Consider the following 18,332-nt stretch of genomic DNA (forward strand, 5'->3'; position numbering starts at 1 on the left):
GGACCCCGCGCATAGTGAGAGCTTAGTGCACCAGGTTGCCCTTTTGGCTGGTAGTGCTGTAGGATTTTTTGTTCTGCGTTGATTTTTTTTTAGATAGATAGCTGTGTTTGTTGAGCTACAAATATTTAGAGTTTGCTTGGTGATTAATGAAAATGTTACTTACCAAAAAAATCAAATTTCTAAATGAGAATTATCTTATCAAGGGAAATTGTGTTGGATTCCCCTATTTTTCATATTTAATTATGAACTAAATTTCTAGTTTCAACCAAGTTAATGCAAAAAGAACTTTTAATTAGTGTCAGAGCTACATGTTTGTTGATTAATAACCACATAACATGAGACTATACCTCACACATAATATAGATTTCAAGTTCTTATTGCCGCAGTTGTTCAGTTGTCTATCCCTTACTATGGAAAGCACCTCTTATAGAGCAATTATGTTTTGAACTCCTAATTAATAAAAATTGCAAGTGTTTTTCTCTTGTAAAACTTTTTAAATCAAATTATGACATGCTGGTTAGGAAGTAGGGACCATATTCATGATTTAACATTTGTGGTCACAACTATCACCCAAAAATCACAACTCCTGACAGGAAAAAGAAGAAAAGAAGCCTATCTTCAGGAACTTATACTACATGTTTAAAGTGAAATACTTCCAGAACTAGTTGGAGATCGTTAATGCATGTAAGAAATTAATAGTAAGTTCAATTAGGGTTTTGTATAGCTTAGTTTGTTGCAGAGAAAAATAATCTAATTTAATATTAGACTTGTAACTTCGCATATTTTAGAGAACGATTAACTTTTTATCTTTAGATTGCATTTAGTTGAGCCGGTTTTGTCCTTACTCGAACTTGAAATATTTTTACTTGCAGGTTCAACCAACTTTACTGAACTTTTTCCTGAATGTTAAGGATGATTTGTACTTGCTGCAAATCGATGCTAAAAAGGCTAGTAGTACTGCCCTCTTGACTTCACCATTTATGAGTACCAGTTTTCCTTTTCTTTTCTGCATGTGGATTATCATATTTGATAATACAATCAACATTTGTTTGGCTTTTCTAATCTAAATATGATATGTTTGATCAACAGATGAGAGAAGTTTTCTTGTTATGATAGGGTTTATTTTGTTGCAGCTTGGGAATGGGTTGGTTTACGAAGCTATCGATGACTCAAATGTCTTTCCTCATTTCTATGGCCCATCTCGGAGTTTCAGTCCTCTACCACTAGATGCAGTCATTAAAGGGGAGAAGCTAGTTGTCTCAGATGGCAAATTTGTATGCAGCATGCTCAGTTCAGTGGCTTAATTCCTTGCATTTCAGCTTTTGACTGATGTGTTGGTGTTGCATTACATTCAACAGAGTTTTCCATTGTGTTCGCGTGCTACAACGTACTATGCGAATCCAAACAGTTGAGGGGTACTAAATGAGATTAATGATCTCAAAATTGGCTTTATTTATGTTTCGATTTTTCCTTTTACTTTTGTTTCGCTTTCTTCGTTTATGTAGGTTAGAGTTATTGAGAAAAAAAAAGCAATTTTGATTGCTGAAGAGCAGCTAATTTTAGTCATTCATTGGCTAAAAAAACAGGGTTAACTGGGAATAGTTGGAAACTTGGAATACTGCATACTGTATGTATACCATTGAAAAAGGTATGCTTTTGATGTGGCATGCTTGTGCACCGCATTAAATTTATCGGGTAACGAGGTAGAGACAATTTAGCAAATTAAGGAGATAACAAAACAAAGGCAGGGAAAACTTTGATGGCAACCAAATAGTGGCTGGTTTCCGTATCAAAGAAAACAACAATCCAGTATAATTCCACTAGTGGGGTCTGGGGAAAGTAGTGTTTACGCAGACCTTACCCCTACCCTGGGATAGAGAGGTTGTTTCCGATAGATCTTCAGCTCCCTCCCTCCAAGAACTCTCCCACTTTGCTCTTGGGGTGACTTGAACTCATAACCTCTTGGTTGGAAGTGGAGGGTGCTCACCACTAGAGCAACCCACTCTTGTCAAAGAAAAAAAAGAAGGAAAATCTAGTGGAGGCTGTGCCAAATGAGTGCGTCTTTGTGCACTGGGGTCATAATATTCAATATTTTGTAGTCGACCAAGGTCAATGCCAAAATGTTTCTGCAGCTATAGGGAATCTTCCCAATCCATCACAACCTCAGGTCAACAAATCAAAAGTCACAATTTCTCCAAAATTGATTTCTGCAGCTACCACTGTTACAAGTGTTCGACCAAATGCACCATTCATTCCCAAGCAGTCAATTATGTATCACACCCGTGAAAACCAATCTCCTATTGATTGTTAGCATCCCTAGGCAATTGAAATGCAACCACATAGCCAAAAAACTGATGCACGACCCCTATCTCCTTCATCAGAAAACCAGGTGGTCGACCTCATTCAAGCAGCTGTTCAAAATACACCAGGACACTTGGAGAAGACACCACCCAATGAGCTACCTAGTCATGTTGCCAAGGCTCCTCAACCAGCTCAAACAAAAACCCAAACCACCCCTTCCCCACCTACTTCCACATACCTAAAGATCTCAACCTACTTTGATAAACCTCAACACTCACAGAACAATAAGTCACCTATAGAGCCTATCTAAAATGCTTGACTTCACAACAATAAACCAGATACTCCACCAAAAGAAACCAATATCCAACCAAAAAAACCACCCAACTATCCTGCCCCACCTCCCCCTACCATCACACAATCCCTAGCAACCAAACTAAGAGCAAAACAGGCTGCAGAATTATTCCCAATATAATTCACACCCCCCAAAATAACCAACAAACAGGGTCAACCAACAGTTATCTTCACCAGGAAAGACTATATGGTCACTCTAGCCAATAGATGCCAATACACTATTGTGGGCAAATTTCTTAACACTATGCCCGGAATGGAAGTGATAAGAAAAAGCTTTACAACTCAAACTGAGCTCAGATAAGGAGTTAAAATAGCCCATTTCAATGCTCGAACAGTGTACATTGATCTAGATAATGAGTATGACCACACCATTGTCTTGGACCAAACAATTCGTGTACATCCAAGGTCAAAGAATGAATCTTCAATCCTGGACTCCCAACTTCAAGCCTAATGAGGACATTCCAATTGTCCCAGTATGGGTAGTCATTCTTGAAGTGCCTTGGCATTTTTATTATATGAAGGTCTTATCAGTCTTGTTGTCACCCATTGGTAAGATATTACATCTGGACCTTGCCTCAATGCAAAAAACCAGGGGAAGTGTAGCAAAAGTGAAGATGCATGTAGACTTAACTAAGGATAGGCCTCACCATGTGTGGCTTGGTTTTGATGATGACCAAGATGTCAATGGGGATGGGCAGTAGTTGGAGGTGATGTATGAAGACCTCCCAACCTACTGTCTATACTGCAGGCATTTGGGACATGAGGAATACCACTGTTCTATCAGGAAAAGAGAAGAGGAGGACAAAAAGAAAGCAGCAACTGAGACATCTGCAAACAATGAGAATCAGAACAATAATAGGAAAGTGCATGCATGGGGATCTCAACATAACCAGGAACAAGCTGTGCAGGGGCAAAACAAGAATCAGAATTCCAAGCAAAAGATGGTAATGCAAGACTAGAGGGAAGATCAACAAAGAAATGAAAATCAAAAAGCAGTAGCTCAACAAATTACAAGGGATAACCATTCCAAAGATCGATGGCACTCTCAAAAGAAGAAGAATTTTAGGGGAGTCAACCAAAGAAGCAGGCAACAGAAATTCAAACAGACTACTGAACAAGTAGCTGATGCACAAGAGGCTAACCCTAACCAGAACTCAGGTATTGTTCTTAATTCACAAGCTGATCCTCCAGTTGCTCTGGAGAGTATGAAAGATCCCATTCCCAACCCTACTGTGATTGATGTTGAAGCTAATAGAGGAAAAGAGAATGGTCAGGAGATACCTATAGTTGATCAGGTTGGGGATCCAAAGGGGGTAGGTGTTCTTCATGTTTTGCATGAGTGTGCTGATGCACAAGGTAACCCTAGGATAGACCATTTAACCCCTGCTACCACCCAACAGTCTACTCAGAAGACTCCTATTGATCGCATTCAAGTGGGGTAATTGGTACTGATGATGATCACAAAAGCACAGTTGACAGAGGAAAAGCTCCCATGGCAAATCAATTGTCCTCGACAAAATCAAAGAATAATCCAAGTCAGAAAAAAAGAAGGCAAATAAAAAGACAACAGGAAGCTGCTTTGGTTAAAACAAAGATCAACTTTGCAGGCAGCTTTATGGAATCTGATGTTCAACCCTATGTTGCACCCTCACCTTTGACTACATGAGTATAATCATATGTAGCACCCTCACCTCATTTGGAGGAAGCAGGTACTATGATTTCTACTAGTTTTTCACATGTGTCTAAGGCAGTAGGAACTGGGGCTGACTCTGTTACTCAAATCCAGGCAGAGGAAGTAGGAACTATGTCTCATGTAGCACCATCACCTCTTGTTAAGGAAGTAGGAACTGTGCCATATGTAGTACCCTCACCTCTAATAGAGTCTAATAGAGGAAGTAGGTACTATGGCATTAGTTGCACCCTCACCTTTGCATGAGGCAACAGATGAGTATATGCACATACAGTTTGAGGATGAAGTTGATATTGGTGATGAAGCAGATGATGAACATAGTGAAGACTTGAAGGATGATGACACTTGCAGTCATCTTCTTACTGCTTTTAATGGTCATTCTGATACTGCTACAGTCATTGATGCACAAGGACTCTCTCCCAGAAATAAGCCACCACATTACCTCACCAGAAGCAAAGCAACCATCACTACCCTTCCACCAAAGCACATCCTCCCCAAACACTTTTAATGATTAGTACAATCACATGGAATATAAGAGGTATAAGAACCTCTGGAGCCATTGAAAGACTCAAAACTCTCAAACACCTTCACAAATTATCCTTCATTTCAGTCCTAGAACCTTTCCTTAACAACACTCATATCAACTACTATAGAATCCAATTGTCCATGCATCAAGCAGCATCAAATATCAACTACAAAATCTGGATCTTTTGGGATCAAGATTTTACAGGCTCAATCATTGACCAAGATGAGCAGCAAATGACTGTTGAACTAAAGCATGTAGAAGCAGTTGGAGTTTTCCAGTTAACTATTGTTTATGCCAAGTGTAAAGCAAATCTCAGAAGACCACTGTGGGAAGTATTGAGGCAAACATCTTTGACCTGTACCATCCCATGGTGTGTGCTTGGAGATTTCAATGTTATTGCATCTATTGAAGAAAAGATAGGGAGTCTACCATACCAAATGAGAAAGAGCTTGGAATTCCTCAGTATGATAGAAGATTGTGGACTTGTAGTCCTGGGGTTCTATGGTTCTAGGTATACATGGTCCAATGGCAGAGGTCCAGGATCAATAATTTGGAAAAGATTGGACAGAGAGATGGTAAATGACAACTGGCTGATCTCCTTCCCAGCTACCACCATTTCACACCTATCATCCATTGGGTTTGATCACAATCCTCTGCTGATGGAGATGAATATCAGACAGGATACTAGCAAAAAATATTTCAAGTTTCTCAACTGTTGGGTGGAAAATGAAGGTTTCATACCCCTGGTTCATGAAGTCTGGAATCAGGAAGTCAGAGGCAATGCTATGTGGATCGTCCATCAAAAGCTTAAAGCAGTCTCTAATGCTTTAAGTAAATGGTCGAGGCAGGAATATGTGGATATTTTTTAGAAGACCGAGGAATATGAAGAAAAAGTGAAGCAGGCAGAAATGATTTGGGCTCAAACAAATGATGCAAATGACAGAATGAATTTTCAAGAGGTAACAACTCAATACAGAAAGTACATGAAGTTGGAAGAGTCTATTCTGAAGCAAAAAACACTGCTTCAGTGGTTCAAAGATGGTGATGCAAAATCAAGATACTTCCACAGTTTAATGAGAGGAAGAAGAAGAAAGCTGTTTATCCATAAAATCAAAGACATTGAAGGTGAATGGGTACAAGGTGATGGAGCTATAGGAGAAGCTGCTTGTGATTACTATCAGGATCTATTTACAGAAACTGGTGGCACCATTAGAGAAGACTTGCTATCCTGTATTCCATCATTTATCACAGATGAGGAAAATGACCTCCTCACCAGAGATCCAACTATTGAAGAACTCAAGAAAGTGGGTTTCTCAATGAATCCTACAAGTGCAGCAGGTCCTAATGGCATGAATGAAAAGTTTCTTCAATCTTGCTGGGACATCATCAAGGTTGATCTGTTACAGGTTGTTCTAGCCTTCTTTGGTGGTTCAGAAATGCCCAAGTACATGATTAGTGCCTACCTAGTCTTGCTACCAAAGGTTGAATTTCCCAACTCCTTCACTGAATACAGACCTATCAGCCTCAGCAATTTTGTCAACAAAATCATCTCAAAGGTTATCTGCTCCAGACTTGGCCCTATCCTTCCCAGAATCATCTCCACCCAACCAGTCTGGTTTTGTTAAGGGCAGGAGTATTTCTGAAAACATAATGCTTGCACAGGAAATTGTGCAAGGCATCAAAAAGACAAACAAAGGGTCAAATATTATTATCAAGCTGGACATGGAAAAAGCTTATGATAGGTATCCTGGAGCTTTACATGTATTATGGTTAGAGGAATGAGATTTAATGAAAGAATAATTGACATGATATGGAGAAATATGTCAAACAACTGGTACTTAGTGATCATCAATGGCACTAGATGTGGTTTTTTCCACTCTACCAGAGGCTTGAAACACGGAGATCCACTTGCCCCATCTTTGTTCATCATAGGAGCTGAACTACTTTCTAGGATGCTCAACAACCTCACCCATGATCAATTCTTTCATTGCTTCTACATGGAGAGGAGGGGTCAACAGGTCAACCACCTAAGCATTGCAGATGACATCATAATTTTCACATCAGGAGTTAGAGCATCACTGCAGAAGATTATGGAGGTTCTCAGCAATTATGAACACATATTTGGGCAGCAAATCAACAGGCACAAAAGCCACTTCATGGTTTCTCCTTCTGCATTCCAGCTACCATCAGAAGAGTTCAACAGGTCATAGGTTTCACCAAGAAAGAATCTCCCATTACCTACCTGGGGTGTCCATTATACACAGGAAGAATGAGAATAGTATATTTCAACTCCCTGGTAGCCAAGGTGGTAAGCAGAATTAAAGGGTGGCAAAGCAAAATCCTCTTTTATGGAGGAAAAGCCACCTTTATTAAGTATGTGCTCCAATCTATACCTACACACTTGTTGTCAGCCTTAACCCCCCCAAAACTATACCGAGGCAGGTTGAGAAGTTAGCAGCTAACTTCTTTTGGGGAATAGAGAAAGATAAAAACAAATACAACTGGACCTCTTGGAAAAAACTAGCATTTTCAACTGAAGAAGGAGGTGTTGGCTTCAGATCAATGGAGGATATCTGCCAAACCATGGAATACAAAAAATGGTGGCTTTTCAGAACTAAAGAGTCACTATGGAGCAAGTTTCTCAGAGCTAAATACTGCCAGAGATCAAATCCTATTTCCAAAAACTGGAATTCTGGGCAATCACATACATGGAAGAAAATGATGACTAACAAGAAAGAAGCTGAAAAATACATTATTTGGAGACTACATTCTGGAAACTGCAGTTTTTGGTGGGATAACTGGTTGGGAGATGGTGCACTTACTCAACACAGAAGTGGAGGAGGAAGGCCAGGCAATGTAACTGTGGCTAATTTTTGGGACCAAGGCCAGTGGAATTTGCAGAAGTTGAATGAAGCAGTCCGAGCACCTTTAATACCTGCCATCCTTCAAATCAAAATTTATCACAACCCTCAACTCTAAGACCAACCTATATGGATCCCAAATGTGAAAGGAAACTTCACATGCTCCTCTGCATGGGACTTGATCAGAAAGAAGAGGCAGATATGTTTCTCCAATAAAATGATATGGCATAATAGGATCCCTTTCAAATGGTCCTTCTGTATGTGGAGAGCTCTCAGAAATAAATTGCCTACAGATGATAGGGTGCTCTTATTTAGCAGCCTTACTGTATCCATATGTGTATGTTGTTATACACCTGGGGCGGAGTCTGTGGATCATATTTTCAGTAGGGGGCACTTTGCATTGACAGTATGGAAAAAGTTTGTAGGACCAACTGGTATCCACACTACCGAAATGCCTCTAAGACTTTTGCTGTTGAAATTGTGGCTTCACAAAAGAAAGAATGAAATGCAAAAGCTTTTACTTGACACTGTACCAACCATCATCTGCTGGAACATTTGGAAGAACAAGTGCAATGCAAAATATGGCACCAAAACTTCCTCCCTCACTAGAGTCATCTACTCCATCAACTCAGATATTCACATGCTCATGCAAACAACCTACCCCTCAATCTGCTGGCCACTAAAATGGGAGGATTTATACCCCATTGCTGAGAGCATCAAACACTATATCAATGTCAGGCAGGTTGTTTGGAGCAGACATGAACAAGGATTTGTAAAAGTCAACAGTGATGGGAGTGCACTGAACAATCCAGGAAGTACAGGGGAAGGGGCAATAATAAGGAACTGCAGCGATACATTCATTCATTCCTTAGCTGCTCCATTAGGAGAAGGTACCAATAATCAAGCTGAAGTTGAAGTAGCAGCCTTAAGAGTTAAGTGGTGCATTGACAATGGCCACAACAATGTATACTTAGAAGCAGACTCAGCACTTCTCATTCATTGGCTTACCATTGACACTGATCCACCATGGAGTTTAAAGATGCAATTAATGAATCTGAGATAACTATATGACCAATGTGAACAAATCAAATTCTCACATGTGTACAGGGAAGCCAATTCCCAGCAGATTCCCTCTCAAAACTCAGCCACAACCTATCAACCATAAACCATTATTACTCCATTCAATCTCTCCCCAACCACATTAGAGGTCAGATTCAGCAGGACCTTCTAGGTACCCCTGCCTTCAGGCACAAAAAAACTAGTAGGATCATCTGCCCATCACAGCTTGCCTCCACCTCTAATTCCTCTCATGGATATGGTTGATATTGTTGAAACAATGGGAGCTAACCTATCTGTCCAAAGCAACATGTCCAGCAGCAGCAACAATAACAACAACAACCTTTTCTCCACTCCAACCAGAAATGGAAACCAGACAGTTTTCTACCTGACTTTGATTTTCTTTTTTGCAAAAACCCGAAGTAAACTCACAACATTGGTATACATTCAAGGTGTGGTATCAGCACTGTGTGTGATCATTCTATCGAATGCATACCAATGTGGTGGGGAAATTCCAATTACCTGGAATCACCAGGATAACTGTTGCCTCCTCTCTTCTGTCAACAAGTTTTTTTTGGTCACTGCATTATCCACCACTCGGCAGTGTCACAGATGATACAAGAAAACAACCAAGAAGCATCAATTATTCTGATTTTTGGATTTAATTACAATTGAGCAATCAACAATATGCAACACAGGTTTTGGACAGTTTTCTGCACATTTTTGGCATCTACTTGGGCTACCTTCACAATGGCTTCTTTCATTGCTCAAGCCAACATGAAGATAACTTTGATGTATCCTTTACTACCTACCTTATGTTGTTGTATTATGCTTTTGTCACCTCATATAGGGAGAACATGTCTTCTGTTGTATTATATGAGCAAATGTATATTAGAGGAGTCCTCCGATTCTAGTCTTATAGTTGACCTAAATTTACCCAGTTTTTGTAAATCATTAGGCTACCATTTTCGGTTAGCAAAATGGTACACTCATTTAGGTCTGACTACACATACTTGTAAGGTATCAAATGACTATAGATTTAGTAGTCGTTTGATACCAACCACTTATTCAGAGGTAAGGTTTATGTCCCCCTCCTTGTTGAACTTTAGTTTTATATATATATATATATATATATGAAAATCAGCCCTAGGCACAATGCCTAGTGGATTTTGTTTTTTTTTAAAAAAAACTACCTTACTTCCATCATTTGGTTTAACAGTATTTTATTTAAATTTTCTTTCTCAACACAGCGTCACAAACTCCATTAAGAACTTACTATATAACAGTGTAACCCAAGTTTTTTTGCCATTCCTGACTCTAAGATTTTGATGCCAAAGCTAATATGCCTAGTTCTCAAGGATAGTTTGTTTAATTTTTTTTTTTGGAAAAAGAAATAGAGATCGCGAATTGAATGGAAACATTTAGTCATATGTTTTTTTTGAATGACTATTTTTTCTTGGTTTATCATAAATATCATACTTGGTGTGCTCTTTAAGGATCCAATTTTTAGTTTTCTACACCAATTCTTCACCTATAACTCTACCACACCTAACGAGTTGAAGATTGAACTAGAAATAACTGACAAAAGTATTTTAATAGTTGCAATATAATTAGCTTGAATAAGTAGGGTTCGATAAAAGTTCTAACCTTGTGGAGAAATCAGAAAGTTGAGGATGATATATGCTTGGGAAGATGCTTGCAATTACGTCAGCGCCATCACCAGAGAGATAAAAGGGTGCTTCTTAATCGGCAGATAAATAAAAGGGTTGAATTGGTGTATAAGGTAATAATCTATATTTATCATAACTTAAAAACCTCCAACCAAATATTGTATAAACTCAATGCAGAATTATCCGCATATTGATATTCTTATCTAGCACACCAAAGGACCTCAAAGAGTCTTCTAGTAAGTGTTATAGTCTTTTGTGTGCGCTACTTGCACATTTCGAATTCAATTATTTCTTATCTTATCAATTTTGTACGAGTGCACATCCATCTTAATATTGACATATTTGCAACACTTAAAGATGAATATGTTGGATTATAGAGCTCAGCTTTCACTCACATACAACATTGTTGGATCTACAATTATGGAAAAGTTTACCTATTTTTACATAATTATAAGCCTAATTATCACTATTAGGGAGGTCCCATTTAACCGGCTGTTGTGAACTCAATAAATGACTCGGTGAAAGACATATTTGGAGATTTTAAAAATTATATGTGGGACCCATTTTGAGCGTAGCCAGGTGTTCACTGCGTTGAAGTGCAACGTGAGAGAATTAGTTATAAATACAGTAGAAAGCGTAGTACATTTCATGCTGAAGTTGTCAAGTGTTAGCTTTATTTTCTCATCTCTGTTCTTCTATACTTCTCATCCCCAAATCTGAGTCAGTCTATTTCTTATTACCTTTCTTCTTAGTTTTCTGTTGCACGATCCTTACTATCACTAGCATAGTAGCATTTGCATTGTAACTCCAATTAATGTTGAGTTAATACAATCAGTTGGTTTGGGTGAAATATTTTGGTTTGTTACATTGGTGCTTTCATCCATCAAACTCCATCGACGACAATGTTTTTACCTAAATTTAATGGCGACGGCAACTCGAAGAACTGGATTTTTTGGGCAGAGTTGTACTTCACATACCTTGGCTTCTCCAAGAAGGACTGGCTGCCTCTTGCTTCCTTCTACCCGGAAGGTGATGCCCTGGCATGGTTCAATTGGTTGTTTCGCAACAATCAATTCTATGATTGGAACCATTTCAAGGAGAAATTTCTTCTGCATTTTCCAAAACAAACCTTTGTTGATTTACAACGTAGTTCAACTTTCTATTAGCTTGAATGTGCTTCCAGACCAGACAACAAGACGAAACAAGCATTTGCTGCAATGTCTACTGGAGTTTTACCTAATGCAAGGGCTGATAGGCCTTCGGTTATAGCAACGCACTCCAAAATTGATCCTTCTTCTTCCTTCAGTTCATTCACAAACCTTTAAGTACTTGATATACGTAATCCCATCTCTAGTTTAACTGATGGAGAGAAGTGCACACCAGATGGAGACAAGGTGTTTGAGAAATTTCCCAGCGTGACGAACCTGCTCTGCCCTGCCATTTTACATGTGATGAACCACTCTTCGTTCCTCTTGTTGGACGAGATCACCTTGTGCCCTGTGAGATTGCTCAATTTCATTTTACTAAGAATTTATGTGTTGAATATAACAAGCTTTTGGCTGCACCAGTCCTTCCATCTGAGATGCAACTTGATTTAGAAGATAGAAAATCTGAAGAGGTGTTCGATGAAATGTTAAAAAGTTGCTACCCACTAGCATTTGCGAAGGCGCAATCAGATGCCCCAGTTAAAATGATCGATGGAGATGCTACATGTACTGAAAACAACAAAGTCTAACTGTTTGCTGAAAGTCACCAAAGAGATATGTTAGTGAGGTAAGGTACGTTACTGCACCTTCTTTTGATCACGACCCTAGTAAACGGTGAATTGAATTTGAGACTTTTGAAGATATATATATTGCTGGATTTGTCTTGGAGCCTGAGACTATTGAGGACCTCCATCTTGATAAATCTTTTAAGGAGAATGAGGACGGCATTCCAGCAAGTTACATGCTTTCGGATGAAATGCTATCTGATTATGGGTATGTGGAATCTAATGGGGGATTCAATGATCCCCATATTTTGAATCGATTTCCATTTGATCCTGGTGCTAATTTCTTATGTGTCACCATAACGTTAACTATAGCAAATCTTTGTGTATGGGATCCAGAACTTGGTTCCGAGTTCATGGATCTAACAGGTTGTACAGAGAAGGGGGAGGTACATACATTGTTTGAAGAAATTAGAAACAAAAGGAGCTGCTTATTTGCTAAGTTGTATGATTGGGTGCCTGTGGATGGAGTCGAAACGGGTGTTGAATGCAATTGTAATTTTTGAAATTCTTGTACATCATACAAGCTACTGGGTGGGTCTATAGCACATTCCTTTCTGTATTCCTTTAATGGTGATCCTACTCACCTTGAGGAGCAGTCCATAATTACTCAGTTGAGGTATTTTAGGAGTGGAATAATGTGGTGTCACTGTAAGATTGTTTATCTAATTGTTGTGATGCATTGGCTACTAATGGAGCTCATTCACTATGAAGAGGACATCACTCACTACAACCCTGTATACAAAATTTTAATAATGCTTTCCTGCTGGGTCGAAGTTCCTAATTCTAAAGTTCTAAAATTGCATCAACCTAGTAAGATCTTGGCTTTGTTTGCTGATAAAAAAGGATGGAAGAGCAAAGCGCCAACACATTTATTAAAGCTTGACAAAGGACTGCATTATCTCAACTTAATGGAAGAGTCTAAGCTCGAACATGACAATGCACGTTATGTCCTCGTTGTATATATGCTTGGTCGATCAAGTCAATTAGTTCATGCTGGAAACTATATATATGAAATTGCAGAATTCATGGATATGGACTTACTGGTTGTTGGGGTTAACATGAAACCATTTAGAGGGCTTGCCAAGGTGGGGTTCCAAACTGTCATACATTTTTTGCAACATTATTCATCTTCCACATCAGATTTGGTTATTTATCTCAAGTTTGCTAGTCTTCCCTTTGATCCCGGTATACATGATATCGCTATAACCTATGCTATTAACCTAAATATGTTTACAAATAGTAATATTTTCTACTTATGATCCAATAGCTACACTATGGGCTGAATGGGTTTATAGTGAGGGAAAGTCAGCATTATGTGTTGTTTTTACTGTTGCAATGTGTAAGGACGCAGGACTAGTTGGGCAGGTTGTTGCGAGCCAATGCTTCGACCTTTACTCCTATGATCTAGGAATCCAGGTTCTGCTACCTAACACCTACAGTACTGTGTGTAGGAAGGAGGTTATTGCCAATGTTCTGCTTGGTGGTGTTTGTACATATTATTCTGTTAAGTTTCTACCTCGACCCAAAGAACTAAGTGCAGCTGCTGCAAATATTGTTGAGGCCCTTGAAGATGCAGGTTGGATGACATCAGACCATCGTTACATAAACAAAAGGGTGCAACATTCCTTCAATCATTTTATCCCTAGTGTTAGATAGCGAGATCTATTTTTCATGGCTATAACCGCAGTGAGGAAGCTGAAATTCTGTGAAATGCCATACCCAATGTTAACACTAGGGATGGAAAAAGGAGTTATTCCCATTGAGATTAGACTACTTTGTGTTGCCCTTTCCTTCGCATTTCTTTGCATTGATGCAAGAGTAATAAGCCACTACGTTAAGTTTGTGGCTGATGCTTTTTTGGGTACCTCAAGGTGTGACATAAGATTGCTTTCATTGATGGCAGATGTTGATTTCCATCACTATATTATTACGCCTCGTACCAGATGCGAATATGTTGTTGTGAATTGTTTGTTTGCTGTTGACAGTGTCAAGCGCATATTGCTGTAATTTCTGCTTTACTCGAACCTTGCGGACAAGGTTCTTTTTGAGGTGGGAGGTATTGTTGTGAACTCAATAAGTGACTCGGTGAAGGACATATTTGGAGATTTGGAAAATTATGTGTGGGACCCGTTTTAAGCGTAGCCAGGTGTTCACTTCATGAAGTGCAACGTGAGAGAATTAGTTATAAATACAGTAGAAAGCATAGTACATTTCATGCTAAAGTTGTTAAGTGTTAGCTCTATTTTCTCATCTCTGTTCTTCTATACTTCTCATCCTCAAATTTGAGCCAGCCTATTTCTCATCACCTTTTTTCTTTGCATTCAGGGCCGGCTCTAACAGTGTATGGGGTAAGGCAAGTGCCTTCAGCCCCCAATTTTGAGGGCCCCCATTTTTTAGGAATAATATATATTTTATAGGTTTATAGGTTTTATAAAATTATATATAGTACTTTTGTACTTTTCATATAAATTTTTTTAATATATATTACTTTTGTACTTTTTATATAAAAAGAAAGAAAAACTTTTAGATATATTAATAAAGTAAAGCTTAAAATAGTAGAAAATTAGTTGTCAATTTGATTTGATTTGACAATTCTACTTTTTACTCTTCTTCCCAAGTAATCCCAACGTTTCAATTTTATTTCACTCTTCATATTCCAGGTATGAGACATACCCTTCTTCCTTCCTCTTTATTCATGCTCATCTTTTTTCTACTAGATTTCTTTCTTTCTCCAAGATTCCAACAAGCCAACAACTAGATATTTTGGAATCAAAGTCTTCAAACTTCTTGAATCAGTCAGTCATTGGGTAATATCATTCTAACTTTCTAGTATTATTTTTATTTTTTATTTATTATTTTATTAATTTTACTCCATACATATTGTTTAATATTTTTTAGAATATAAATATGTCAACAAGAAAATATGCATCCGGTTATTCAAAAATCCAAAAGAAAAGAAAAGTTGAAGAGTTAAAAAAAATTAAAAAATTTAAGACCTCACTTTTTATTTTCGCATTAGGCCCCATATATATCACCCCCCAAACTCGGAGAGCGTGACCGGCGCTCAACAGAGTGAACCCGGTCAAGCAAGCCTGTTGAATATTTTCTACCCAACTCACCCATGATTTAAAGAGAATGCATAACTTGAAAGTTGACCAACAAGGAGATCATGTAGACAATATCAATTACATATCCATTACTTACTTCATTTACTAAGTTTCCAAAGTAGTATGTTTCACAACCATAGTTTACAAACAGGAGCATGTGATACAATTAGGACATTTTTAGTTCAACTTTTCCCATACCAATACACGACCAACACTATGTCTACGGAGCCTCTAAAGATACCAAAGAGTACAATGATAGTGCCGGCAACAAGGCTCCGACTATACCTAAAAACATTATAATACATACGAAACAAAAGATACACAACCCTACTCAAGCGGCCCTGCCGCCTCACCCCAATGTATGCGGGTAGGGGTGTAACAATGATACCAATATCTATGCAAAGAGGCCATGCCGCCTCACCCCAGTATATATGCGGGTGGTGGTGCAACAACAATACCAAAATCCTACACAAAGCGGCCCTGCCGCCTCACCCCAATACGTGCGGGTGGAGATGTAATCCCAATCACAATCTCTACACAATTTGGCATAATAATTTTCACATGAATCACGACTTGGAGTTATAACATATAGATACCCAACCCATAGTTTGGAACACATCCTCAATTAATAGTACAACATGATAAGAGCATTTGAAACATGAATTGAACATATATCTTTGTCACAAAACTTATTCGGAATACTCGATTTATAATAAGCATCTTGGAGCTTACAAGGGCCGCGTGGGATTCAATTCTTAAAGAAAAGTTTAGCCAACATACCTAAAACTCGCCCCTTAACAATACTACGATGGTCCACCACACTAAACAACTTTAATCTACAACAATGCAACACATTTGCGCCAATATTAGTAAGATTTCTATACTTTAAGTCATTTAGACTTTTTAACAAACATCTAGTGTGCATATCTTCCTACAACCTCCTTCACTGGAATTTCTTCACCTTACAACTACCTTCCACACTAATGATTCACCTCACAACTTCCGTTAGCACATGCATACCCAACACTTCACTCCCAACACATAAATATTATCAATTAATTCATTTTACAATCTCTACAATACCAACACAACCTAGGTTAGACACTTATGACTTACAATCACATCCCATAAGTCATAACACATATTTCATACATAATTGATCACCATAGATTAGTTAGAGATGGTAGACATACCTCTTATAGTGAAACTCTTGAGAATCCGAACTCGTAGTGTTCTTGACCAATTTGGGGATTTAAATTTAAATCTATGGATCTTCAAGATTAATCCTTGTTAATATAAGTGTTTAGGAGTAGTAATCAACTCAAATACTTCAAAAACATTACCTTAGTTCATGTGAGGGAAGTGTAGGACGGATTTCCCTTGATAAAGCAAGCCCTAGCTAAAAGAAATGACTTAGACACTCTCCCTACCCGGCCTTGGGGGTATTTATTTGGCTCCTATGTGCGCGGCCACGCACTTGGGTAAGTGGCCGCGTATCTGGCCATGCACACAAGGCAGAAACTCCCAAATATGCGCGGGCACTCGGGTCGCGGGCACAATATGTCTTGTAAAACTACATCAATGATTTCTTTTTCGAAATTTAACCTATATATATAAAATAATAAACCTAATTAAACTCTATTAGAAGCTCCATTGACAGCCATAAAAAGCTTCGAGAAAATGAATTTTGTAAAATTATTATTTGTTTGGATTGAGTGTTGACTATCAAAAATATCTTTTTGAGATAATATCTCAATTTTAAGGGGGATTGTGAAGATTAGAGTTGGTTTTGGTTGAAATTTCAAATCAAAACTTAAAGAGGAAGATAGAAATAAGTTGTATGCAAGTTGTATACAAATTACATATTAATTGTATGTTTTGATTGGATTTATATACAAGAAAAAAAATAAAAAATAGTATGCAAGTTGTATGTAAGTTGTATATTTTGACCGAATATGTATATATTTTGCAAAAAAACTCTAGCTACTTTTTAAAAATCCAAAAGTCAAGCTAAAGTGGATAAATATTGTCTTATTTTTGTATTTATGGGAAAAAATTCCTACAATCATTATGTGAAATGATCTAACTTTAATTATTTTCTGTCCAAACTGGGAGCATTAATTTTGGATAGGACAACTATCACTAGTCTCAACTCAATGATCTTGTACATTAATTTTGGGATGCCAAACTCAAATTGTAATTTTTTGCACATCAGTGATCACTAGAGGCTTAGTTGGAATATATATATTTTTTTTAAAAGACAGAGAATTAATTTCTTCTGATTAGCTTCTAATTACAGTGATTAGCATATGGAGATACCACGTATCCTTTACCTAACTATTGACAACATAATTTTCAGAGAAGGAGCAAATAATACTGTATACGGTCAAAACCGGGCTTGCCCTTCGTATGATTAATCGAGACTAGAACATGATAGGTCAAGGTTCATCCTCGTGTTATATCGAACCATGGTGAAAAGTTACATCGCCGAGCTCGTGACCCAGAGACCGACCAAGATCGAGATCGTCCAAAATCGAGACTGAGCAAGATAGAGATCGAGCGAGATTGAAGGAAGCTTATCGAGCCAAATAATGAAAAGCCGAAATATCCGCAATCGAGCGAAGGTCACGGCGGAAATCCTGACATGTATCAAGATGAGGCCGATTAATTAGCCAATCATGAGATTTCTTACTGTATTTAGAATTGTATCAAGATTAGGACTCCCCTACTATATGAAGGGGGTCTGATCATTTGTAAGACACATCACATTGACGAAATACAAAGCAATACACTGCATTTTTCTAGTTTTCATTATCTTGTTACTCTGTTCTTATATCAGTTGAAACTTTACTTGGTTCAAGGGTGATCGAACTCGAGGGCCAAGGCTATACGATTCATTCGGTTTGCATTTTTTTCTTTATAATCAATTTCAATATTAGTTTGCATATTTTCTCAGTTTGTGCCAAGTAAAATTACGTGTCCTTAAATCCACATATAAA

General features: G+C 38.1%; 1 protein-coding gene and 1 long non-coding RNA gene across 2 annotated transcripts; both read left to right on the forward strand.

Annotated features, from left to right (window-relative positions):
• The first annotated feature begins 5,008 nt into the window (after window positions 1-5,008).
• LOC107796544 (uncharacterized) lies at window positions 5,009-5,737 on the forward strand. The gene has a single exon (XM_016619338.1). The coding sequence runs from the start codon at window positions 5,009-5,011 to the stop codon at window positions 5,735-5,737; it is 729 nt and encodes a 242-aa protein (XP_016474824.1).
• A 5,383-nt stretch (window positions 5,738-11,120) lies between these two features.
• Window positions 11,121-14,448, forward strand: LOC142176750 (uncharacterized). The gene is made up of 2 exons (XR_012705506.1): window positions 11,121-12,434; window positions 12,563-14,448. It is a non-coding gene; the product is annotated as an uncharacterized LOC142176750 (long non-coding RNA).
• The last annotated feature ends 3,884 nt before the right edge of the window (window positions 14,449-18,332 follow it).

Source organism: Nicotiana tabacum, chromosome 22 (assembly GCF_000715075.1).
Source record: "Nicotiana tabacum cultivar K326 chromosome 22, ASM71507v2, whole genome shotgun sequence".
NCBI lineage: Eukaryota > Viridiplantae > Streptophyta > Magnoliopsida > Solanales > Solanaceae > Nicotiana > Nicotiana tabacum.

Coding starts and splice junctions, on each gene's coding strand:
- LOC107796544 (XM_016619338.1), top strand. CDS start 5,009: ATGCATCAAGCAGCATCAAATATCAACTACAAAATCTGGATCTTTTGG.